The 26669-nt window shown below is 41.6% G+C and overlaps 2 protein-coding genes across 4 annotated transcripts; one reads left to right on the top strand and one right to left on the bottom strand.

The window, feature by feature from the left end:
* The first annotated feature begins 5676 nt into the window (after nt 1–5676).
* Nucleotides 5677–13996, top strand: l3mbtl2 (L3MBTL histone methyl-lysine binding protein 2). Of its 3 annotated transcripts, XM_072456553.1 has the most exons (17): nt 5678–6067; nt 6633–6702; nt 6780–6913; nt 7971–8040; nt 8113–8180; nt 8253–8370; nt 8475–8609; nt 8929–9017; nt 9094–9340; nt 9413–9477; nt 9543–9647; nt 9802–9949; nt 10045–10127; nt 11450–11684; nt 13073–13135; nt 13220–13372; nt 13449–13995. In XM_072456553.1, the coding sequence occupies exons 1-17, from the start codon at nt 5738–5740 to the stop codon at nt 13733–13735; spliced, it is 2400 nt and encodes a 799-aa protein (XP_072312654.1). In that variant the 5' UTR covers nt 5678–5737; the 3' UTR covers nt 13736–13995. The 3 variants fall into 3 exon arrangements, with proteins under 3 accessions (XP_072312653.1, XP_072312654.1, XP_072312655.1); XM_072456552.1 differs by having other exon boundaries at nt 5677–6067; nt 7971–8180; nt 13449–13996; XM_072456554.1 differs by lacking the exons at nt 5678–6067; nt 6633–6702; nt 6780–6913 and adding an exon at nt 7398–7753 and having other exon boundaries at nt 13449–13994.
* Nucleotides 13997–14706: 710 nt separating this feature from the next.
* On the bottom strand, nt 14707–26585 carry chadlb (chondroadherin-like b). The gene is made up of 11 exons (XM_072455837.1): nt 26430–26585; nt 25217–25375; nt 24565–24759; nt 23017–23172; nt 21833–21978; nt 20882–21163; nt 19006–19225; nt 17702–17975; nt 16525–16937; nt 15681–15847; nt 14707–14983 (listed from the first exon to the last, which is right to left on the bottom strand). Exons 1-11 carry the CDS (start codon nt 26442–26444, stop codon nt 14707–14709), a joined length of 2304 nt encoding a protein of 767 aa, XP_072311938.1. The 5' UTR covers nt 26445–26585.
* Between the last annotated feature and the right edge of the window lie 84 nt (nt 26586–26669).

Genomic DNA, 26669 nt, shown 5'->3' with positions numbered 1-26669 from the left:
GAAAATGTATTGGTCATTACAGACGTGTTCAGTAAATATACGTAGGCGTTTCCAACTCGTGACCAGCGGGCGTTGACTGTCGCGCAGATCTTGGTCTCAGAGTGGTTTTCAAAGTTCGGGGTGCCAGCAAGAATTCATTCTGACCAGGGGCGCAGCTTTGAGAATTTGGTCATGCAACAGCTTTGTGGTCTATACAATATTGCTAAATCACGGACAACCCCTTACCATCCGTCCGGGAATGGGCAGTGTGAGCGATTTAATCGCACGTTGCACAATTTGCTTCGCACCCTACCCACTTCCCGTAAGCGCGATTGGTGTTCTTGCCTGCCTCAAGTCCTTTATGCGTATAACACCACACCGCACCAGTCTACTGGGGAATCCCCATTTTTCCTGATGTTCGGCCAGGAGCCAAGGCTCCCAGTCGACTTCCTGCTGGGTCAGGTGGTCGATCCTGTGGCGGGGCATCATCATGAGTGGATCTTGGAACATCAAACCCGACTACAGCTTGCTTTTGAAGGGACGAAGGAACACTTGAGAACTGCAGCAGAACGTAAGAAGGCTCACCATGACCGGGACATTCGTGATGAACCGTTGAAGGATGGAGATACAGTTCTACTACGTAATACAGGCGTTCGTGGCCGCTGTAAAACGCAGGACTTGTGGTCTTCCATTCCTTATGTTGTTGTGAGAGCTCATGAAGGGGGAGCGGTGTACACCATTGCACCTACCCATGACCAGACAAAAGTCAAAACTGTCCACCGGTCTTTGCTGAAGGCCCTGGTTGGTACCGACCTAACTGGGGTGACCCAGGAGGACGACCAACCAGGAGCTACTCGCCAACTATCTGAAGAGCCGTTTAGCGATGTAGATTTGTGGATTGTCTCTGAACACCAATTGCCTTCGCTTCTAAACCAAACCGCGGGTAGTCAACCTCCTTTGACTCCGGTCTCTACTGAGCCGGAGATACCTACAGTGGACACACCCACATGGGAACCAGAGCCTTCATCACCGGTCAACTCTGGTGCGCGTCGGTCTAAGCGCCGCAGGAAGTACATCCTCTGTTGGTCCTTCTTGATGAGGGAGCTGATGGTGGACTCCCACTTGAGGTCCTGGGTGATGGTGGTGTCGAGGAAGCAGAAGGAGTCTGCAGTGGTGATGTAATAGTGAACTACAGGTTGTTACCGCTGCACCAGGACACCAGCCAGTTCACCTCCCTCCTGTAGACTCATTCCTGTCCGAGATGAGCCCGATGAGGGTGGTGTAGTCCGCAAACTTGATCAGCTTTATGGAGTCGTGGCTGGAGTTTCAGCAGTTTGCGTTCAGGGAGAAGAGCAGAGGAGAAAGTACACATCCCTGTGGATCTCCTGTGACAATAGTCTGAGTGTCTGAGACATTTTTCCTGAGTCAGGCACATTGAGGGTTGGCAGGGGGGAGTGGTCACATCAAACCTTTAGTAGTAGGTGTTGAGTTGCTCAGCCAGTTTCCGGTCATCTGCAGCATGGGGGCAGCATGGGGGGCTCTGCGCTTGTAGTTGACGAGAAGCCGGAACAGGGGAGCAGTGTTTTTGATATCTCAGTCACATCTGAGGCCCAGGTGTAGAAACAGAGTCCTCCACTTCGCGATTTCCCCCCGGAGAGATCTTTGTCGGTCAGCCCAGAAGCGCTCCAGCCGGAGGGCACAGCCCGGGACTGACTCGCTGAGCCACGCCTCTGTAAAGCACAAAACAGGAGATGAAGAAAAGTCTGTTTCATCACGTCAGCAGCGCCAGCTCATTCATTTTGTTGAAAAGTGAGTTCATGTTAGAAAGAAAAATCCCAGGTAAGGGTGTACGTGTGCAGCGTTTCCTGAGGCACACGAGGGTCCCCGCTCGTTTTCCTCATCTGTGGTACCTCACTATTTCTGCCAAAACAAGGATTAATTCTGCAGCTTATGCTAATAAAACTGGAACTGGATCTGTAGGAGTTGTGAGCAGATAGTTGCACTGGACAATATCAGTGTAGCCTCCAGTTCTACTGGAATAAACCTTAGGGTATATTTGACCAGGAGCTCTCATTCAAAGCACATATAAATGAAGCCTGAAAAACAGCCTATCTGTGTAATATAGTTAAAATGAGAAAAAATCTTGCCTAAAAGCGATGCTGAAAAACGTATCCATGCATTTGTTACATCTAGATTAACTCCCTGCTTGCAGTGTATCCTAAAAGCTAAAAAAAAAACTCTCAACTGGTTTAAAACGCAGCAGCAAGATAACTAACTAAAAGAAGAGAACACATCTTCACTGGCTCCTGTTGAGTTTAGAATCAAAATTAAAATCTTCCTGCTGACTTACAAAGCCATAAATAACATGGCCCCATCCTACCTCAAAGATGTTAAACCATATTGTCCAAACAGAGCTCTTCGCTCTCAAAATGCTGGCCTTCTGGTGGTCCCAAGAGTCTAAAAGCACATTAGGAGGTAGAATGTTTAGCTACCAAGCTCCTTGCAAGCTGTTCATTGCTGTTCGCATCTTTTTCTTCTTCATCTTCCACTTCCCCCTGGAGAGTGGAACAGGCACAAAGATGACCTGTGGATCCAGTTGCTCCTCAACTGCCAGGAGAAATGGTCTCTACTCCAGATGACCGATTCTTTATCTGCCTCAAAGAACTGGTTTCCCCTCCTGTTGCTCTTTGAGACCACTGCTGTTGTGATTTTGGGTGTTACAAAAACAAACTGAATTTAATTAAACATCAAGTTCTCCTAAGTCAGCTCAAACTCCCAAGCGCTTTGCAGCTGGTCAAGTCGTATGACTACAAACCTTCTATAGCTGCACAAGGTGCTTTGCAGGACAAATATGGCTAATGTAGACAACTGGTTCAAAGTGAACTTGGAGCTATACTTAATTCACTAGCCAAGTCAGGGGATGCTGAAGCATGCAACTCTTTTGCCTCTGTTCAGTCTCTAGTTGGTATGATGCGGATGCTAGAAGGACCCGTTGGTTACAAGCTCGGATGTGGTTCTTATGTTGATTGCCTCCTTAGTAAGATGCTTCCTGTTCAGAGAAACATTTCTGGAATATTGCTTTGTCGTTGCATCCTACAGATTTGAATTAACTTAACTTAGATTTTTAGGTTAAACTTTATTGTCCCCGAAAGGGAAAAGAAACCTTCAAAAATAGTCTCCTTAAGGTTATATTACAGACATCAAACTCCTAAATTTTTTTTTGCACGTTCAAAGTGGGTTGGGGCATGGAGTGGTGCCCCCATTTCTGCTTAGGGCATCCATATGGCTAGCAGCGGCCCTGTGCTACATTGACTCAAAGAACAATCCAGCCGATGATATTACCTGTGTACTCACTCAACAGGAGATGATACAGGAACAAAGGCCCTCACTTCCTTTACACGAGAAGGCCTGAAAAAAAAAGTTTTACCTCAGACTGACGTTTCTGTATTGAATAATTTCTCAGACTTATTTTTATATAGACCGTCACTGGTAGTTTTAAAGCTGGTGTACCTGATTTCAAACCATGAAAGAAGAAAGTCGGTTTAAATCTGTCCAAGTTGTATGATTTTTATTTATTTATTTCTTTTGTAACCAGAACAGCATTACTTTTGGAGCCGCTTTCTATAGCTATAGCTATAACTACACGGATCATATGTTCTTCATCCATAAAATAATTTTATGTGACTTGGCAATACTTGTTTAATATATGTTTTATTATTTGTATATCAGGATGTGTGTCCTCAGTGGGAACTAAAAGTGTGCATATTCAGAATTTGAAAGTGATTTTATAATAATTATATCAATTTTATTTATTTCAAAATGACAGATTTTACTCTGAAATGTTTGTCATAAAGTGTCCCAATGAACTCATGTCCTCAGGTCTGATGACATAAAAATTACATTTTTATTTATAATTGAGGAAATCAACAGGTGAAGTAAAATATAGTCAAAACTCTGAAAAGCTTTCACTGTTATAGTATGAATACCATTGTGGCCAAGCTTACTGTGTCCACCCTGTTGTCATAATGTGTCTGGAAAGGAACATCTTAAAGACTGTTTTGAAAATCTGCCTTTTTAAAGTAGCAAAATGAGTCTAAAAGCGATATGTCCATCCCTGAGACACCTGTCACGCTGGCAAAGTCAAATTAATATAGAGAAATTATTTAATTTAGGTTTTCCATCTAAAGGATCACTAAGCAGACACAATGTATGATTCATGCCAGCAAATTTGAGAAATTTAATTAATAGAAATTAAGGTTTTGTGTTATCTGTCATGTCTTTGTGATTTTAGTGCATTTTCCCCCCTGTTGTGTGAAGCACTTTGAATTGTCTTGTGTTCGAATTGTGCTCTACAAATAAACTTGCCTTGCCTGAGCAGCCAGAGTGGAAGGTTGGCTATATTAACAAAAGTTGTCTGGGAGTTTGGCAAAAGTAGAGTAGAGATATTTCATAGGACAAAAATAAATACATTTTAAAAAGCACCACTCAGACAGTGATACACACCCGGGTCAAAACTTGCATCAGGGCCGTACTGAGTGGAGCTATGAGGGCAAATCAAGGACAAGCCTCTCATTTTGAAGTATCTAGACTCTTCCCTCAATAAGCTTTTACAATTACATTTGTTTTCTAACACAAGCCCAACAAACATATCTAATTCATATAAGACTGGTTAGCATTCTTTGAAATGTGATTTGTTTTTGAAGTTATTGTTTTGGGCAGTCCTTCGCATAGAACAGTTTTAATCATTAGAGCACGACTCCATCTTGTGGCAGAGCTGCGAAGTGACCGAGGAGCCGAGCACACCAGGCAGGCACAGCGAGCTACTTGTTGATAAAATGGAGAAGACGTTTTTTTTTTTTTGTTTCTTCTGAATTGAATTAAATCCCGTTGTTCTTGTCGTCCGTAGATTTTGAAATTCTGTAAGTTTGCCTGCATCATTACAAACACATCACACACAGAAACATACGGAGGGATTAGCAATTTTACGTATATGACGCCAATGACGTCATATACGTGAGACCAAAACAGAAAGTCGCTTGAGCTCAGCATCAACCAGGCATCAGCATCAGGCATCAACACACACAGAATTGAAGTTCTGTATTCAGTTTATTTGAGGTATTTGTCAACACGGTATGTTGAGAATACGCGTTTACTTGTCGTTTACCGTTTTTAATGTGCACGTTTTATTTGAACGGATAAAAACAAGTACTGTTTACATTTCAGTCTTGTCTTCTTTGCCTAAATGTGCGTTTACCCCCAAACTCCCAAAGTTTGATGTGTTTATTTAGAGTTTAGTTGTTAAATGTTCCGGCGCCTGCTTGTATTCATGGCGTTTTGTTGCCTGGAATGTTCCATTGTATGGCATTTGCGTATCTACAGTGCATTAATTCAACCACTGGTGTTTGTAGGTTATAAAATACCTTAGAAAAACATCTATATTTACTCGTGACTTCCACAGATCTGACCTGTAACGTGGCCTTGTGGCATCACCTGCTTGTCTCCAGAGAGATACATTTAATGCCTCATTGTGGATCTTTCTAGGGAAAACGATAAACAGGTGGCAGACCATCCATCAGAAATGTTACATTGTGCATCTGTAATTACAGATGTAAGCAAATGGATTTATAGTTCTTCCTGGCGTGTTTATTAATAGTTTTCTTTTTTTTTTCTCTTTGCAGAGTTCAAAAACGTGGCTAAGAAAAGGCCTGCTTATTTTGCCGGGGAAGACTAATATCTGAGTTTTAAGATAAGGATAAGGATGCCCTATCATTGTGTGGCTTTTGGCTGCGGTAAAACTGCAGAAGATGGCGTGACTCTGTTTAAGTTCCCTAAGGACCGAGAGGAGTTTTCTAAATGGGAGAAACAGGTCCAGCGTACCCGTGCTAACTGGACTGCCTTCTCCACTTCCCATCTCTGCAATGAGCACTTCGGCAGGGATTACTTCATTCCTGGAACCCTAAAACTCAGGCTAGGAGCAGTCCCCACTGTGTTTGATGTTCCATCTTGTTCATCCTGCATTGGGATAGGCTGCAGTAAATGCCTGCCATCCATTCAGTGCCGCCTCATTGGGCCAAAACAACCTGTGCCTGTAAGTATATGTGCAAAACATGGTAGAAAGTGAGGGATCTACTTTTGATATCGTCACTGACCCCAAGCAGTACTTGGGACTGCTGGAGTCATTTTATGAGACTCGACTCATAAAATGTAAATTTGAAGCAAAAAGAACCTGCCTTAGAACATTTTAGCCAAAGCCAATAATGGTCTGAGGGCCACATTTAGCCCTTGGGCCATAGTTGAGACTCCCCTGCTAAGACTAAACAATTTAAACACAAACCAATGGCACGTTCTTTTAATTTGACCATGTTTTACAATAGTAGGGCTGATAAAGATCAAGACCATTCTAATACTGTTCAGGAATGCTCAATTTTGTTCTATATAGCATTGGTTTTGACATTAGTTTAAGTATTGAAAAGTATCTGGGTTTGGATTATCTTTGGACCACCCTAAAAGCCCCAGACAATAGAAAGTTGATGTCAGAAAGTCTTGAATGGAATTCCTTCTGTCTGACTTTGTTTTTGCCAAAGATGCTGGAATTAGTAAGGACAGATGGATAAAAATTGTTATTGTCATTTCTATCTTCTTCTGGATTTCAGTCATCCAATACCAATCAAAAACCAAAGCCAAGACGCACAACAGAGAAAGTCACACATGAAGGACGGTTAGGTAAGTTTTGGTCATAAACAAACTCATTATTACAACTGCATTGGTTGTGAAAATGATACATCTTTGTTTTCTTGCAGTTACATGTGAAATGTGTGAAGTCGTTGGTGAAGCAAGCACCTTTTACTCAAAAAGCAAGCGTTTCTGCGGTCAATCCTGTGCTCGTTCCTTTTCATCAAGCTCAAGGAAGGCCTCTGTTTTGGCTCGACTGCAGGTGAAACTCAGATCCTCTAAAATGCAGAGTAACTTGATTGATTGTAGATTATACCAAACATATAAGAGTACTTTGTCCTTTTACACATTATTGTTTGTGGCCTCTCATTGGCTGAATATAGTGAATATAGTATAGTATTGTCTGAGTTGTCAATGTCCACTATGTGTTACTTTGAGTGTATTGAGAGTAGCCTTTTTACAAATCAATGCTACTCTTACAAAGACGGTAAACTTTCTCCACTGCTCGAATCAAGAGTCTGATAAAAGACCTCTGTGTGCTTGGGTGGTGCAGTGTATTAAACTGTTTCAAACATGCGATCGTGGGGGTAACCCTAACCCTGGCGTCATGGGTTCGCATACCGGCCTCGACCGTTTGCCAAATGTCTCTACCCTCTCCCTGACGTTTTTCAAAATAAAGCTGTGACCGTGGTGTTGTCCTACAGCACTGGGACAGCAGATGGCACACTTTGCGTTCAAAACAATCCCGCGGTTGAGTAAAAGAAGACGCCGCTCGTGGTGGATCCGCAGTACGATGGTTATTAAATGCTGCGTTAAAGCTTGCCGCAGCTCGGAGCGGGAGGACCTCGTGCTGCACCGGCTCCCGCTCACTCGGCCTCCCGTACTCGCGCAATGGCTGTCGGTGCTGGACCTGGACGTAAACACGCCGAAGGACATCCTCCGCGGCACGTTTGTGTGCGGGGAGCATTTCGAAGCGGACGACTACGTTCAGCAGAGCCGTGGTCCGAACCAGCAGCGGTCCACACTGCTCAAGCAAACCGCGGTGCCGTCCCGGTTCAGAGCCGGCGGCGCCCCCGTGGCAGCGAGCGCGGTCCGGCGGAGGGTAAGACCGGAGGAGATGATTGTCCATTCACCCCAAAGCAGAGAACACATTGTCACGTTCTCGGACTGTTCGTGCCTATGTGCAGCCACTGTCCTGTAGCCGTTTTGTGTGAAACCAATGATTGTTACATGTTACAGTGGATGAATCTGTCTTTGGGGCAGAAGGTCAGGACAGCACCGCGGATGTCAAGTCATACTTATTTTTATTTTATTTAAAGGGGCGACCTCCCTCAAAGAACGCCGTAGTACTAAAAAAGAAGAAACCACAAGCCCCACCAGCCCCCAAAGGTAATCTTTACATCCCCTCACTAACCCTTTCATATTTGTATAGTGTTACACCATGTTACTGTGTTCTTACAGGTTTTGACTGGGGCTATTATTTGAATAGAGAAACTTCTCTTGGTGCATCCGTCTCCTGCTTCCAACATGTGTGGTTTTGCCTTTTAAATGTTGTTTTAAAGTGAAGTACATTTCTGATTATTTGAGATGTACTGTGATAGGCTCCTATGTGGGACCAGTGGGATGATATCACAGTGGGGACAAAAGTGGAGGTCCTGAATTCTAACGCTGTTCTACCCAGTAAAGTCTACTGGATTGCCACTGTAATTCAAATTGCAGGTTTGTTTAAACAAATGTTGTGGGCACATACTACACTGCAGTTTGCATATAATTCTTTTCATGAACCAGTCATTATTTATTCAAGTTTCTTTTATCTTGGCTAGGATACAAAGTTCTTTTGCGGTATGAAGGCTTTGAGCATGACAGCACCTATGATTTTTGGAGCAGCCTTGTATCAGGAGAACTGCATCCGATCGGGTGGTGTGCAATGACGACCAAGCTTCTGGTGCCACCTCAAGGTGAGCAGAACCTGACAACATTCACTAATTCACCTAAAGCTAGAGTGCCCGGGTAGTTCTGTCTCCCATAGAGTTTATTCATGCTGCATGTTTTTTCCCCATCTAATAATAGTAAAGTAAAATTGTATCTCTGGTAAATTCGCGCATGTAAATGTTAAGGATGTGCCAACAGGTTTTTGTGAGCAAGGAACTAGTCAGATTTGCCTCCTTGCAAGGTTTGAAGTTGCAGTTACCAATAGGACTGGAATGAGGGTTAGGGTTACGGTGCTACAGAATGTGGCTCATATTAAATATGTATTTGTCACTTACTTATTTACAGATGTCAAAACAACAATTGAGGACTGGAAAGAGTATCTGATGCAGAAGCTGGTGGGCGCCAGCACTATACCGGTTGACTTTTACTTAAAAGTAAAAGCCCCAGACAAGTTTGTCAGGTCTCGTTGTGGGTCAATCCAGTTTATCTAAATTTAAGTTGACTTTGCAGCTATCGGAATGCCTGAAGTGCCCATTCAAGTTTGGCATGCGTGTAGAAGTGGTCGACCCTAAATTCATCAGCCGTACCCGTATAGCAATTGTGAATGCTATGTACGGGGGGCGGCTCCAACTTTTGTACGCCGACCAAAAGGATGCACCTGAAAACACCAAGGCTGACTTTTGGTGTCACATGTCCAGTCCTCTTCTTCATCCTATTGGCTGGTCCAAAAACGTGGGTCATCCCATTAAATCACCAGGTTTGTATAATTATACATATCTGATTAAGTAATGCAATTGTTTTGAAAATCTTCATATATTGTTTTTTTTAGCTAATATTTTAGAAGGAACCCCTTTGAAAGGTGCCTCTGACAGTAAATCTAACCTCTTTAAAAAGGTAAGCCATTACTATTTCAAAAGTAGATTGATTTATTCTCATTAATCCCACTTTGTCACTCGCAGCTGAGATATGTGTATATGCAAGGAACATTCTTTGAACAAGGGATGAAACTTGAGGCTATTGACCCACTTAATTTGGGGAGCATTTGTGTGGCCACAGTACAAAAGGTATTTTTTTGTTTGCATGACTTGTCTAATTATAATTTAATGTAAAAAATCTGACAAACTAAACTGAACCTTCGTCGTCCTTGCATTCTGATGTTCTCTCAGAAACCACTGGCTTAAGCTGTTAATGTAATTTAATTCTAACCAATCCTGTCAGGTGTTGTTGGACGGCTACCTGATGGTCGGTATCGACGGCAGTATCTTTACAGATGGCTCTGACTGGTTCTGTTACCACGCCTCGTCTCATGCCATCCTGCCCATCGGCTTCTGTGAAAAGAATGACATCCCCCTTAAAGTGCCTCATGGTGAATGCATTCCTCCTCTTTTTTTTTTACGGTTTATATAGTCAATAGAAGAAGTGCCCGTACGTAATGATGAACCTTCTATGTGTGTTTGGCAGAGTATGAATCTGAGAATTTCAGTTGGCCCAATTATCTAAAGGAGAAGAACGCCAAAGCTGCACCAGCACATCTATTTAACTATGTAAGTTTAATTTTAAACAAAGTTGAACATTCTCTGGACAAATAGAAAAATGTACCCCATTATGGCTTCAGTTTTCTGAAAGAGATCTCAATTTTAGGACATTTTTTTTTCTACATGTTTCAAACTGGCATTTAAAGGGTTAAAGATGTGTTTATTTTTTATTTAAATACTATTTTTTTTTTTATTAAGGCAGGATAGATCTTTAACTAGAGCCCAATCTAATCTATGATGTTTTTACACTCGTACAGGGGGGTCTATGAAGGGTTCCCTTAAAGTGTCTTTACATAAATGTTCACTTGCATTTATCATCAATTTCCTGTTTTTTCAAGGACAAGTCACACCTATTGGAATTGATCTACAGAGCTCATATTTCACTCACTAATGCGTTTTTATGGTCTGATTGGAAATAAATACCCATGTAACAAATTTACTCTGTAGCGCCCCCTACACATTGTGTGAAATTTATCTACGGAGCTCATATTTCACTCACTAATGCGTTTTTATGGTCTGAGTAGAAATGATTAATACCATGTAATAAATTTACTCTATAGCGCCCCCTACCCATTGTGTAAAAAACTCAACATTGTCTGATTTGTTTGACACTCATGGATTATATTCTCAAGACGCCATGAAAAAAAGTTTATTGCAGATATTGTGTATTTTCACAATTGGCCAGCAGGGGCGCAATTAATGCCTTCACTTCCTCTTTTATTTTGATTGAACATTTCCTCTCGTGCTGTGGTCTTAGCATTAGCGGTAGCATCAGCGTTAGCGGCAGGTCTCTGTCTAAAGAATAAAGTCTAAAGAATAAAGTCTAAAGAATAAAGTCTAAAGAATAAAGTCTAAAGAATAAAGTCTAAAGAATAAAGTCTAAGAGAATGCCGTATCGGGGCAATCGCGATCAAAAAGCAGTCGCGCGGGTGGCCAGAGCAATCGTCGCTGCTACTGCGGCTTTAATTTTTATTTATATTCTAATGCAGTTGCCAAAAATGATAATTTTGGAACCAAAAAGTTTGACAAGGCTCGAGCACATAATTTGGTATGAATATAATTAACTGAACCAAAATAATGGGCAAACAAAACTTGGAAAAATAGGCTAAATGGACAAAAATGTCCATAGGGAAGCCAACGGGTTTTAATATTGGGTACTCCTCTTCCTAATCAAGGAAATGACAGAACCATAAGACTCTGTTTTGTGACTTCCCTGTTCATAAAGTGTATAATGAGGCACTGCAGACTGTCGTATGGACAGTTCTAGACTGGACATTGCCTGAAGGTTCAACGAGTATGGTAAGTCATGGTTTCTCCCTCTCTCTCTCCAGGAGTACCCAGGTCACAGCTTCTCCTCGCACATGAAGCTAGAGGCGGCCGACCTGATGCAGCCCAGCCTGGTGTGTGTGGCCACGGTGAAGCGCTGCGTGGGGAGACTCCTGCTCATCCATTTCGACGGCTGGGAGGACGAGTTCGACCAGTGGGTGGACTGCCAGTCTCCCGACATCTACCCCATCGGCTGGTGCGAGCTGGTGGGCATACAGCTGCAGCCACCGCCTGGCCTAGGTAAAGTATCCAGTGTGTTAAAGGAAAAAGTTAAGTTTCAAGCTGCACCTAATTTCCTCCTTCAACATGTGGCAGTAATGCGCTTCTTTCTTTGCAAAAGCCTCTTGTATACTGCTTGTATTCTAATGAAGACATTTTAAAGATGTTAATATTTACTAAAGGCAATAATGTCCTCACTTTTGATAAGGAAGTAGGGCTAAATGATTTTGGGATTCTGTCCAAAGCTCGCATTTTAAAGTTGTAAGATAAGATAAGATAAGATATTCCTTTATTGTCCCACATGGGGAAATTTCATTGGTGCAACGCAGGTAGATACAGAGGTAGATCCAGAAGAACAGATCACTTATAGGAAGTCTGAAAAACACTTTAAGTAGAAGATCTCCTATAAATAAATAAAAACTCCCATAGACAAATAAATAAATACCATTTCATGTGATCCCGACAGTAATTGCACATGAATTCCAACAGCAATTGCACATACGACAGAATTGCACATCAGTATTAGGTTAGGTCAGTATTGCGACGGGATAACGTGACGATCTCCGGGTAAGACGACTGTTCTCCGCAGTTTCATGAGTTCCTCCTTTGTGGAAACGCGGTACGGCGCCGGCCGGGGGGCGGGGCCGGAGCCGGGGGGCGGGGCCGGAGCCGGGGGACTCAGAGCCAAGACACATCGCAACGACATGACGAAAACACTCAATCCAGCCGAATAAAGTCAAAACAAGTTAATTTAAAGCGATTCCAGTGCGTGTCCCGATGGTTCGTGAAGTTCCTCTTTCATATAAACGTGTATATAAACGTGTACCGACGACACGCCGTACTTTAGCGCGGCCGGAGGGCGCGGGGGGAGGGGCTGGTGGGCTCGCTCGGAGCTAGCTCACGTCACAACACAACGAACGCAACGAAAAACGCTCAAATCCAGCCGAAAAAAGTCAAAAACAGTTGAATTAAAAAACTATTCCAGCGCGTGTCCCTATCGTACAGTAAAATAGAAAAAATATACTAACTATATTTACAAAATATAGGAGATAAAGCACAATAAGTGTGAGAAAGAAGAGAGAGCGTTTACACCGGGCTGCCAGCTGTACCAGCGCCTTATGACGAACAATGTCCAGGAGCATTCACATTTGAGAGAAGACGGAAATATAACCTGATAAACTAATACAAGAACATGTTTTTAGAGGTTTAAAGTACAGGGTTGGCACCTTTTCTTGGAGATTTGCTAATTGCGACGCGTTCACACCTTAATTTTAGCTTCACTTAAATTGCTTAGTGCCACCAGCAACTCCGATCCTTGTTCTGGCATAAGAGGTTTAGATTTTTTTGGACCCAGTTTTACAAATGCAGTGTTGTTGAAAACCTGATCCAAAAATGTTGTTTCTTTGCAGTTGACTTGCCGGAGCAGTCGCGAATCAAAAAGGGCAAACCATACGTGTACGGAGCAAAAAAGAGTACGTTGCGATAATGTGTTTGTGTATAGACGCTGTATACAACATTACAAACAGTCTAATAAATCATTTTACATCTGTTTTCAGAAAAATATTATAGAAAGAGACGATCGTCCCAGACAAACTTTGAAGATATGGTGCACGAGCCAGAAATGGAAGAACTTGGACACTCGGAGTCGTACTCTCCTCTTAAAGCACCATTCATCCAGCCCAAAGCGGAACCAGAAGATCAGACACAAAGTACGACAAAAACACGGTGCAACTTAACATTTTGTAGAGAAAATATAGTAATTTAATACATGTATGTACTTTCCAGTTGGCACGGTACATGTCAAAGTGGAGGAAGTGGAAATGGAGACACCTATAGATCCTACGCAGGTTTCTTTAAGTAAAATCAAAATCGAAGAAAACCCAGGGATCAACGTCACGACCACCACAGTGTCTGGGGTCGCCATGGAGTCTGGAGTGGAGCTCTGTGAAGAGGAGGAAATGGCAGGGGACAGTTACGACTCATACGACGACGACAGAGAAAACAACAGTGATGAACATGCCAGCTCAAACCAGGAAGATGAAGACGAAGACCTCGCTGATAAGAATCTATAAGTGAGTCTGGCCCCGGGTCTGGCCCCGGGTCTGGCCCCGGGTCTGGCCCCGGGTCTGGCCCCGGGTCTGGCCCCGGGTCTGGCCCCGGGTCTGGCCCCGGGTCTGGCCCCGAGTCTGGCCCCGAGTCTGGCCCCGAGTCTGGCCCCGAGTCTGGCCCCGAGTCTGGCCCCGAGTCTGGCCCCGAGTCTGGCCCCGAGTCTGGCCCCGAGTCTGGCCCCGAGTCTGGCCCCGAGTCTGGCCCCCGCTGATTTTCACCCAATTGCTTTTTATAAAACACTTTTTATAATTGTTTACAAATGTAAATACTTTGACATGTTTTCTTTGTAAGAAATATATCTTCTGATAAAATTAAGCCACTTCATAATTTGCTAATTGAATGCCATCTTTGCAAGTGGTCGCTAAAAAACTTAAGCCTTTGATTATTCCTTTTGTAAATATCTCAAATGTAAATGCAACTCTTTAACATGGTAGGAAATGCAGTTAGGTCAAAAATAACAATCTGAAAATCTCTTTCAAAACTATGCCACTACATTATTTTTAGGATAATTTTTATTATGTCAGTTATCTGATCCATGACAGGACCCACACATTTAAGTTTACAAATTAACTTTATCTTAAATCCCAGAATAATTAATTCATTTGTTCCATATTTATCCAAACATACAGTATGTTAAGCCTAATTGCTCTATTTCTATTTTTACTCGTTAGTCCATATAAATGACAAATCTGATGCATGGAGGACAAACTGGAGCATCTTAAAAAATATCTGCCAAATATCAGCAACATTTTCAGTATCGGACCAATGGGATTGTGACGTGTGACATCATGGGCCCATATAACATACTTGTTGCCAATTAAACTCAAACTGCACAAGAATGTAAAATTCAGTATTTGATGATGGTACCAAAGGAAAAGTCCATAATAAGTTTGCAACAAAAACACACTTCCATGAAAACACCGCCTAATGAAGTTCAAGCTGGGCTGCGCCTCTTGGTCTTTTTCGAGTTCACGATCTTCCGAGTTGTCCTGGGGCCGGCTTTGACAAACTTCGCCTGTCGCTTTTGGGTGAGGTGCATTGGCTTGGCTTTGGGGGCCCTGGGGACTTGTGGGGTGGTGGTTGGAGTCAAGGGAAGGCTCTCGCCGCCGGGACAAGCTCTGAATATGTGGACGTCTTTCACCCGGCGACCCTTGACCTCTTGAGGATTGGCACAAGTGGCACGCACTTTCAGGTTCACCTTTTCAATCCAGCTGTAAAAGAGAAAACAGGAAACCAACTCAAATATATTATTAGAACTACATGATTTGCTGAAAGAGTTATTGTAACTGCTGTCCTAGAATATAGTGTTTGACAGGTTGTAGTTGAGTGGCTTGAAGTCAATTATTATCTTAAATTATATTTTAGATTACACTACATTTTACCTATTTTATTAAAGTTTATAATTGTACTTCCTGGACATGGCCAGAAAATATGACACAGAGAGGTAATTCTACAATTGTTACCTAGCAACCATACTGTAAACCAAGAGATCAAAATCCATATAAATTACACATTAGATTAGATTTGACTAACAATAATAGCATATAACACCTTTATTTTGTTAAATGATGTTATTTTATGGCGGTTGGTATCCAATCTTGTTAAATGATCATTTAACTGTCAGGAAAGTATCAGTTAAGTGTGAATTATGTTTTGTGTGAATAGTGTCACCTTTTGATGACATCACAGAGGGATTCTGTTTTAGAACTCGGCACTACCGGTACTTCCTTTGTTTTTATTAAACTTATTTTTCTAAATGTCTTCACAAACTGCTACTTAACAGAAGAAAAACTATGATAAATATGTACCACATGTGCTATCCCACCAAACTAAGTCATAATTAGAAAAACGGGAGAACCTGTTATTCAGACTTTAACTTGGTTCACACTTTGCTGTAAAAAGTCTTACATGCGCAGAGGCAGCAGGGGGCAGTCACACGTCAGAGGGTTGTCAGCCAAGTTAATGACTTCCAGAGACCTGAAGTGCTGGAGGTCAGGCACCTCCTCCAGAAGGTTTCCCTCCAGAAAGAGACTCCTCAGGCCTGGACCGAGGCCTGCCAGTGAGTCTGGGGACATCTGCAACACACCAACATCAATCTCCAGTGATCTATTATGCGTGATTAAAGTAACCTCAAAATCTATCAAAGTTTGCATATGTCTCCTTTAGGATGCATCAATAGGACTTTTCCGCAGTATTGCATTAAAGTTAAATGATGCATTTTTGCATTTAAAATTGGATGATACAAACTCAACCGACGACATTATAATAATAATATTCGACAAACTAAATTTGAAAGTGGACACATTTTGCAGACTTTGGACCAAATCAACTAAATATGCCAGACTACACGTTAAGGACTTAATAAAATCTTTGAATACTCTAAGTATCTTCTTTTGTTCCTTGTTCAGTGTTTATTTTTGTTGTATAAAAAAAGAAAACATTTACAGGATTTGGTTAAAATGAACAGTCACGTTCTGTTTGTTCCAAAGAAACAGACAATATATTGTTTAAGGAAATTCTGTGTTTACAAAAAAGAGGAACAGACTCCAATAGTGCTGAAATGTAAAAATAAAAGAATGTGGCACTGAATGTACTCTTACTGTTGGTGGGGAACTCTACTAGAAAAGCACTTTTGAATTATTTTTAATGTTGATCCAAATTTTCCAGATAAAAAAATCAGAACTATAATCATTGTAATCGAACTTCATTACAATAATAGTAGAAGATACTGTAAAAAATAACCACCACTAACCCTTTCAAGTCCCATATTATTCACGTAGAGCTCCTTCAGTGAGCGCTCCACAGGCTTGAAGGCGTTTGGCCCCACCCACAGAATAGGATTTCCGGTCAGCTGGAGTTCCCTGAGGCTTCCCACTCTGCTCAGTGCTTCTGTGGGCACATCCTTCAGCTTGTTCCCCCCCAGGTGAAGGGTGTCCAGGTCAGCCGCTTGCTCCAGAGCTCTTGGTGCCAGGTGTTCAATGCTGTTCCCAGTCAGATACAGGAATCTGAGGTTCTCTGCCCCCGTTAGGACGTCCGGCTCCAGTTTGGTGATGCCGTTATTCTCCAAGTGAAGCGTCAAGAGGCTGGGTGCCAACTTGAAGGCCCCTTTTGGGATGATCGTGAAGCGGTTCTTCTCCAGATGAAGATAAGTCAACTGAGGCAATCCTGAGAATGAAGATAAGACATGAAGTCAATTCAAATGTTTATAACAATGCATTCAGTGAGCACATCCAGAACACATGCACAGTGTGTATTTTGCTTGGAAATGAGGACTTTTCCTCACAGCCGCTCCACACTGTGCTGGTCAGACTGTTACTGCTGCGCTGAGAGACAAAGGAAATCATCCCTGCTGTCACCATCAAACTGTTGAATCGTTGCTCTTTCGAAGGCAACATTAAGGTCACTTGTAAAGTTTACCCTCACAACATGTAAGTTAAATGTAAATGTATTCAGTTTTTACTGAAGGGGTTTAGAAAGACATTAATAGTACTGCATTTCTTTCTTCTTTCTTTCTTTATGATAACTCTTATTTCTTCTCCTGGTTTTCTTCTTGGTGAGATATACAAGTCATTCTCATTCTGATTCTCCAATATGTGCATATGTGGCATTAAAATAACTTATTTTAATGTTTGCAACATACTTTGAGTAGACAAAATCCAGTAAAGTAAAATACCAGAATCTACATATACCCCTCCAATCAAACTCAACTCACTAATAAGTTGTTCCCGCAGCTTCCTCTTGTGTCTAGAATCTGCCCAATCTTACATAAAATCTTAAATATTTGTAGATTTGAAAACTTAAATCACATCAATATCCTATATTCAACTTTGGCTTGTTTGCAGTCGCTTAACGTCAGTGGACATCATAACCAAATCTACTGTAATTGATAAAAGTTATTTCCAACATAAAAACACTGAACTCCCACAAACCTTTGAATGCATCCGGACTGATCGACGTGAGGTCATTCTCTGAGAGGTACAAGTACACGAGTCCCTTCATGCCACTAAACGCGCCTTCCTCGATGTCCACGATTTTGCAGCGCTGCAGGTGCAGAGACACCACCTGGGCCACTCCCGGGAAGCTGCCGCTGGGGACGTAGTGGAAGTTGTTGCCCCTGAGGTCCAGGAGTCGTGTGGTGGGCTCAAAACCTTTGGGGATTTTGGCGAGTCCGCGGTTCTCACATGAAGCGTGGTGAGTCTCTGCCTGGGCCAAGACAAAAAACTCTTGGTGAAATTAAAAGTAAATTAACTTTTGTTAAAACTTCCAATCTGCAGGATTCACAGGCGACACACGAAAGGTGAATGGGGGAAAATCTTACATTTGGAGAATTTGCAACTTCTCCTGTGGTTTACTCAAATTAACATTTTTCATGTATTGTTTCATATAGAATTTCCTTTTGTTGACAGATTAGCTACAAAAAATGTATATGGATATAGTTTGTTCATTTTAAATGAGGCGAGTACCTTTTAATAACTTTATAAATTAGGCTTAGAATTAGATAAACAGATCCTTCAGTACCCTCTGTCCAAATTGTACTAAATGGATTACATCAAATAACAAACATCTTTACGTGCAGATTGAACAATTTTGTTGTTTCCACACAAAAACTTGGATGTCGAGAGAGCAAACCTGAGCCTGTAGTGGCTCCAATTCAATCTATATATCCATAGATAAACATTTAAAACATAAAATACAATAAACAATAAACAAAATCATTAAAAAAAAGAGAAACAAAAGGAGAGGGAGCATTTTTCCTCATTTTCTGTCTGTCAGTTCTCAAAATACACTTTTGACACACTCTTTCCACTCTTGTAATTTCAGAAATACCTATACTTCATTCAAATTCTAAATAATAATATCAACACATTTAAATATGTTTATCTAATACACCTAATATGCAAGAATTTAAAACCAGGCTTTATGTCAGATTGACATAAATATATGCCATTTAGGGTATTTTTACACATAAAACTTATTTTCCTAATCACCTGTAGTGTCTCATTATCATTTACAACCACGTCCTGTACAATTACAGTTTTAGCATGTGGCAAACTATGTGAACGTTTTTATGTCACTTCTGACCAAGCAAGAATGTATAAAGCCCAAAATGTATTCAGTGTTGCTTTCTTTTGAGTAAAGACAAATGAAAATGCAGCTACTTAAGAAAAACCATTGCATTAAGCCCCGCTTGTTCAACCAGAAATCATTCAAATAAATAAATCCAGACTGTCACCTGACACACGCAGTTGGCCGGACACTTGATCTTGTTCTCTGGTTGGGCAGTGGGAGGCGGGGTGTTCCTGTTGGCCTCCTCGTACTCCGCCTTCAGCATGGCGTCGTGGCTCTGACAGCGCAGGTCTTTAGGATACACCGCCCCGATGTTCTCTCCGGACAGATGAGCCGGCCCCCCACATGTGCCGAGCAGCTTCACTTTACTGATTATGCCCCACTCTCTGGAACCAAAGCCGAATATAATAATACAAATCACAATACAAAATAGAACTACAATAGAAAATGCCAAATAAAAGTCCCATTATGCATTACATGACATTATTCGCAGCTGGTAGGTGTTTGTATTGGTCATAAGCATTCTTAATGTGAGCGAGGTAGCCTTTTCACTGAAGTGACCTGTAACTTAGCATTGTCTCAATGGAGATTTGAATTTAATGCCATACTGTGGAAATTTCCAGGCAAAGTTACATAGACATAGTGCACCTTTTAAATACAATACTTTAACGTAAGCACATACTCGTTTTATATGGGCTTTTGAGCTGAGAGTCTTGCATTTATCAAGACATCACCCAGACCTAAATATGATAAAAATATATATTAGTGTATTATATTATATACAGTGTACCGGTATATAATATAAAGTTGGAGCAAATAATTTATGTTTGATTTTGTGCATAAACTCTTGTAGTTTAGACTTCTACAAAACGACTGAAATGCATGGGATTCAGCGAATATATTTGTCTTTTCTCCCTCATTTGTCCAGAAGTGATCTGTCGTATAAAAAGTTTAAACGATAGAAATTATACACACATTGTTTTAAAATCAACATTTCCAATTACATCCAAAAGTAAATTTCAATCTGAAGGAGCATAAAATTTAGCAGATATAAAGTCCAGAACAAAGTCATGTAAAGTCATGTAAATGCCATTTGAACCATCTCGGACTCTGAGGAGCACAGGGACCGGCCTCCTGCTGGTGCCAGAGTCCGGACTAATTATGGACCGGCCTCCTGCTGGTGCCAGAGTCCGGACTAAACATGGACCGGCCTCCTACTGGTGCCACAGTCCGGACTAATTATGGACCGGCCTCCTGCTGGTGCCAGAGTCCGGACTAAACATGGACCGGACTCCTGCTGGTGCCAGAGTCCGGACTAAACATGGGCCGGCCTCCTGCTGGTGCCAGAGTCCGGACTAAACATGGGCCGGCCTCCTGCTGGTGCCAGAGTCCGGACTAAACACGGACCGGCCTCCTGCTGGTGCCAGAGTCCGGACTAAACATGGGCCGGCCTCCTGCTGGTGCCAGAGTCCGGACTAAACATGGGCCGGCCTCCTAATGGTGCCAGAGTCCGGACTAAACACGGACCGGCCTCCTGCTGGTGCCCAGAGTCCGGACTAAACATGGGCCGGCCTCCTGCTGGTGCCAGAGTCCGGACTAAACACGGAGAGCTTCTACTCTGACAATGTTCAGATCTAGATTTTAAACGGTTCTGTTTATCTGTGCATATTATTTATGAAATTTTATATTTATGAAATTTCCCCATGTGGGACAATAAAGGAATATCTTATCTTATCTTATATGACTGAACGTATTTTATCGAACTTTTTCCTTTTAAAGTAAATTTTATTATAATTTTTAATGTTTATATCTGTTTTCCTATTATATAGCACTTTGGATTACTTTGTGTATGAAGTGTGCTCTACATATAAACTTGCTGTGCCTTGTCTAGTATGAAGTCTAGTTTCTCAGAAGTCGAGGCATCTTTATCTTAAAACATAGTCCAGATAATTACCTTTAAAACATTTATCAAATTGTGTTCAAATGTGCTCTGTTAACTGTATCTTTGTGTTTGTTCTATAAATGATGGGTCCTGCGCGTACCGTAGAGGGCGGAGGTAACAGTTGCAGTAGACGGGGTTCCCAGCCAGGTTGACCCGGGCCAGGTTGGGCGTCCCGGGGGAGAACGGCTGAATGACGCGCAGCTGGTTGTGGCTGAGGTCCAGGTGAACTAGACTGGGACATTTGGACACGGCGCTGTTGGACATGTCCTGCAGAGACATGTGGTCCAAGAAGAGGTGGGTCAGCTTGGACATGGAGATGACCTCCTCTCCCAGGTACGTCATGGGATTGTGGCTCATCTCCAGACGGGTCACCTCCGGAAGTCTGGACAAGACGGATGACAGAATAATGTTCATTAAAGGAGGCATAGTGGTAGGTAGTAGTTCTTTTTTAGGTTGTTAATGTGGAACTAAACATAAGTAGATCATAATTTTTACATTTTGTTAATCGTAAACAGCAATATTTGTCAAAAACAGCACAACTGATAAGCCCCGCCCCTTCATAGGCACATTTTACCGTAACAAGCAGCAGATTGTCAAGTATTTTGTTCTTTTAAATGTGGCTAAGTGACATTTTAAAACTCTTCGTGTATAAGTTGGAGTCTTAACTTTTAATCATATCTAAATTCAGGGATATGGGCGGGGATAGGGGGTAGGTAAAAACAGGAATTTTCTGAGCACTTGGCTTCAGTTGCAGGACAATACAGGATCAATTAAAAGTTTATTAATACGTTTATTTAGCATTTGTTTCCATTAAAATCAGATCGAGTTGTTGCAAAAAAGTGGGTTTGAATCAGAGATATTGTCATGTATTTCGATTGTGGGTGAGTCAAAAAAGAATATTCTAGATTAGAACCAAAGATCACACAATTGTTGAAGACTTAGCACCGTTATATTGTCTATAAAAGGGAACTAAAGCCACCTTCTGCTTCTGAGACCATTTTTATCACTACATCGCTGTCATTAAAGGACAATCGATGGCGTGTTGGCTGACCGCGTCATGGTCTCGCTGGGGAAGAACTGCAGCTCGTTGTGGTCCAGACTGAGACGTGTGAGGGTGAAGAGCCCGGCGAATGCCTCCGTGTCCAGGTAGTTCAGAGAGTTGTGGCTGAGACGCAGTAACTTGATGTTCTGTAGACCCTACGTGTTCACAACAGCAAATATTAGTACGATTTTCACTTCATTGCAGAGGTTGATGTCCATTCTTTATGTTCAAAATAAAGATAAGTTATAGGTGCACGTAACTTTTCTGGTGGAGGTCTACGCCACCTGCTTGTCACCATGGAGATGTCAATGCCTTGCCTGGAATGTCCTGAAATTTGGCATGTAACTTATTTATCTTCATAGAGACAAGCAGGTGACGCCACCAGACAAAGTTACAGGTCAGATCTGTGAAAAGGAGACCACACTCACTGTAAGAAAAAAATAACCTCAATCTTAACCTTAAAGGGGCTGTATCAGATGAAATAAACTAAAATTAGTTTTGCCCCAGCAAAGATATTCTATGGTCAGAATCAGACCGCTGTGTGCTGTCTGCATCTAATTATTGAGGTTTTTATTCAAGACGAAGCAGGAAGTAGCTTTACCGTGACACAAAACTCGCTCTTTCTTAAAATTGCGAAAAGGGAAAAATCAGGATGCAACAATACATCTGTTAAAATAATCTAGCTCTGTTTTTCATGTTTTTAAGCCAGTAAAAATTTGTACAGCGCCTTTAACCTTTAGAATGCTCGTATTTTCAGGTAAATATAGTGCAACCAAAAACCTCTATTCTTTTATCACATTGAGTATAATTTATTTTGTTGCTTGATTTAGATTTTTTTGTTGTTCCTCATTACTACAGGGTTGGCATTAGATCAAACCCCAGCTGGCTCACAGAAGTCAGAATTCCAATATGGCGGCAACCGAAACGTACGTTACTGGCCCCAACATGGCGGCGACCAAGACCGGTCCCACTGATACAGCTCAGGCAATAATTTAATCTCTTGGGTTCAAATACGCCCTCTTGTCCCTAACCCTAACCCAGTGTCTGAAGCGTATCGAGGGCCGCCATATAATTATTGTCTTTTTGGCCGCCACGAGGGCCGCCATATTAGAACTAATTCTGACTTCCGTGAGCCAGTTGGTGTCTGATCTAGTTGGTGTCCGACCATTACTACAGTGCTTAGTGCAGTGAACCTGGAAAGCCATGTTGGGCATGTAGACCAGCTGGTTGTGTGTGAGGGAGAGCAGGTTCAGGAAGCCGAGCTGGGAGAACGCCCCCGGCCGGATCTCCTCCACGCGGTTCCGATCGAGCATCAGCTGCTTCAGAGAGGACAGCCCATCGAAAGACTCCTGCGCAGTTCAAATAGGGACGTATTATACAGTGTGCAGAGTACAGCAAATTTGTACTCAAGTAAAAATGTAGTCAGCTAAAAATGTATAAATGTAAAAGTACAATTCTTCTGCCAAATGTGTACTTAAAGGACAAAGTACACATGTGAATTACTACTCAAAGTACGAGTCACTTTTTAAGGCAAATTTTGTAGCATTTCAAATCAGTTATTTATACAAAACGTGGTTGATTGATTGATTGATTGATTGATTTAACAGTTTAAAGCCAAATTAAGTTGTTTTAAAGAGCAATCTGCATATTCTCAGAGCTCTGGCCAATCAGAGCAGGCGAGGCGGTGCTTTTCAGTGGCGGAAGACATTCTCAAGTTAACTCACTGTAGGTACAGGACGGTACTCAAGTACACAAGTAAAAGTATCATATAAAAATATCCACAAGTATTGAAGTACAGGTTGAAAAATGTAGGTGCTAACCCTAAGTAAACGTTTTGAGAACTATTAAATCTTCAAATGATTTGAGCTTATTTTTTGTCTTAAACTCAACATTTTAAGGCAAGATGTCACCATTTCCAAGCAGTCTCAAACCCTAAAAATAAATGAACTTTTCTGTAAGTAACTTTTCTGGTTGGTCATGGGCAGCAAATATGTCTTGGCAGAGGTATTTCCACAACTGTTACCTAGCAACCAGACTGAAAACAAGATCCATATAAATTACACAATAGTTATTATTTGACCAACAAAATAATGCAATTTTTTGTTGGAAGATCAACTTATTGACAAAATTGTGTCAGTAAGTTGTTGTTGTTGTTGTTGTTGTTGTTGTTGCATATTGATGACATCACAGAGGGATTCTGTTTTAGAAGTCGGCACTACTACTTCCTGTAATTCTAAAGTATGTTTTTTCAAAAATTCTTCAAAAAGTACAACTTAATGGATGTAGAACTATGATGAATATTTACCACATGCGCTGTCCCACCTAATAAATAAGTCATAATTGGAAATAACAGGACAACCTGTTATATTTTTTTTTATTAAAGTACAGTACTTTTACTTTGTACTTGAATACGTTCAACCACTGGCGCTGTTATGTGAGTTTGTAGAAGTGGAAAGGAGCAGAGACAGAGGCGAGACAGTAAAGGATTGGGACAATTGGGACTTAACAAATGTGATTTTAAATGTAATTACTGGTAAGTGCAATTACGTGGCTAGAATTGTACTCATTTACAGGGCTAACATGTCTAAAAAATTTAATCTATGTTAAAAAAAAAAAGAACAATTAGTTGAAATATCTAGTCAATTACAGAAACATGTATGACTAACACTAGTATTTTAGCGCTATATAAATAAAAGTTATTATTATTATTATTATTATTGCTAATCTATAGCTGTTACTACCTGATAGAGGATGTCAATGTTGTTATTTGCCAGGTTGAGAAAGACCAGGCGTCCCAGGCCCCGGAAAGCGCCTTCTCGGACCTTGCGGATGTTGCAGCGCTGCATGGCCAGGTGGGTGAGGTAAGGGGTGTGTTTGAAGGCTCCGCTGGGCAGCTCCTGGATGTCGTTACCGCGAAGGTCCAACTTCACCGTGATCTACAAGGAGATGACGGAGCTTGTAAATGTGCTTTATGACTCGAAATAACAGTAGTGGTACAAGATCTTTAATAAACTAACAGACTGTATAACAAACACTGCTAGCCCAGAACATGTGCAATACCATCATATTCATGTGCAATTACTGTCATACTCACACACAATTAATGTCATATTCATGTGCATACAACTGATGTAAATAAGAGTGTTTACTTTACCATTATTATTGGTATTATTTGTCTTATGCCAGCTATATTTATTATTATTATGTTATCTTTATTTTTTATTTTCTTCCCTCCATTCCCTATTAAGAGATGAGAGGACCTGTTTACAGGAGTTTTGTTAATAAGAGTTTTTGGTTTTGTTCATAAGAGTTCTTCTATTAAGAGTGTTTTTTTAAACTTCCTATTCCTATCTTATCTTATCCATATGGCAATGTTAAAACACATTTTCCCACCTCATCAATGGTTGGTGGAACTTGAGTGAGGTTCTTGCTGACGCAGGCTACGGTGAGTTGGATCTGGTCGCACACACACAGTTTGGGACATTTGGCAGAGAGGACCGTGAAGACGCACACCAGCAGCAAGCCCAACACCGAGAGCTGCAGGGAGGGCATCTGGGACAGTGGCAAACAATGCAGATTTGCAGTCACTAAACTAGTTACACTGCCAGTAAATATCAGAACTAGAATAATCAGAGAACCCAATAATAATAAATCAAATCTGATCAACATGTTTCAGTAACTTGTGTGCAATTCCTTATAAAATGTTTTTAACTCTTTGACGTTTTCCCTTTGCCACATTAGTTTGCCGTTATTTGCCTCCGAATTAACTTAGATGACGTTTCAATAATTTGATAACTCCAGAAATCCGATTATGATCAGATTAAGTTGTGCACGTGAACATAGGTCAGGTACAATATTTTGTCTTGCTGTCAGAACTGTGACATTATCTACTGTATGTCTACAAACAAAAACAGAACAGTCAGTGCTTTTGTATGATTTGTGTTCAGACTGAGCACCAGCTTCACTGGAATGTTCTAAAACCACAGTCCCAGCTCAGATCAGCAGTCTTGATCCATCGGAATGGGCAAAAACTACACAAATCCTGAGCTCTACATTTTAGAGTCTTAAAATGTTAGCATGGTTGAGTGGTTTGTCTTGTACAAATAAACAAAAGTCCATAGAAAAGAGGTATTGACTACAAGGTGCTGAATCAACACAAGACATTATCACACTTTTGGTACCGTTATCCTTTGACTATCTCAAGCCAATCTCAACAAGTGATACCAAGGCCTAGGTGATCCTCCAGCAGTGTCCGAGGCGAGAGGCCATGGAAATCAGAGCCGGAGGAATTTCCTCATGCAGTTTGTGTGCGTCAAACCGCAGTGGAGGCGCGCGTCGAGGCGCACAAAGGCGCAGTGTCTTCTGCTGCCGCCGTGGAGCCAAAATGACTTTCTCCAGAAATGTGTCAAGAGGACTAAAGCCAGTAAAAATTACATCTCAATTTTAACGTTGTTTTATTTCCTCAAGCTAATCAACTTCTGCATTTAAGGGAATACATTTAAATAATTGTATCCTGTTTATAATTTCAAACTACAATTCTAGTTAAACCTAAGCAGCTGCTCATTAGATTTCCCATGAGAAACATCTTTAACGCACAAAGACTCACCTTGCTTTTCTTCATGACGTTATTCTAAACTCAGTTGAACCTTGGCTTGTGCTCCTCTGCTGCTCCTCACTGGGCTCAGGCAGCCCCTCATTCATACAGATCCACTGCCACTCCCCCACACCTCCGACACTGCTGCTGTTCAAGGCTTTACCAGGATCAACAGAATGCAAGTCACCACATTCAAAACGATTAAGCTACAAAGGGAAAATAATGAGACGGAAGCACGGACTGGTTCAGTAT

Source organism: Eucyclogobius newberryi, unplaced genomic scaffold (genome assembly GCF_026437365.1).
Source record: "Eucyclogobius newberryi isolate DKJ021-1_F unplaced genomic scaffold, fEucNew1.0.hap1 SCAF_20, whole genome shotgun sequence".
Lineage (NCBI taxonomy): Eukaryota > Metazoa > Chordata > Actinopteri > Gobiiformes > Gobiidae > Eucyclogobius > Eucyclogobius newberryi.
The sequence above is the reverse complement of the archived record's forward strand: the minus strand, read 5'-3'. Positions and strand labels throughout refer to the sequence as shown.

Excerpts from the sequence above, each read along its gene's own strand:
- l3mbtl2 (XM_072456552.1), top strand. The coding sequence starts at position 5,738 with ATGCCCTATCATTGTGTGGCTTTTGGCTGCGGTAAAACTGCAGAAGAT. Across the intron at positions 9,341-9,412 it reads TCATCCCATTAAATCACCAG|CTAATATTTTAGAAGGAACC; the intron begins GTTTGTATAATT and ends TGTTTTTTTTAG. Across the intron at positions 9,478-9,542 it reads AATCTAACCTCTTTAAAAAG|CTGAGATATGTGTATATGCA; the intron begins GTAAGCCATTAC and ends TGTCACTCGCAG.
- chadlb (XM_072455837.1), bottom strand. Across the intron at positions 24,760-25,216 it reads TTCCACCAACCATTGATGAG|ATCACGGTGAAGTTGGACCT; the intron begins GTGGGAAAATGT and ends ATCTCCTTGTAG. Across the intron at positions 21,164-21,832 it reads CCCAGCGAGACCATGACGCG|ACTTCCGGAGGTGACCCGTC; the intron begins GTCAGCCAACAC and ends CGTCTTGTCCAG.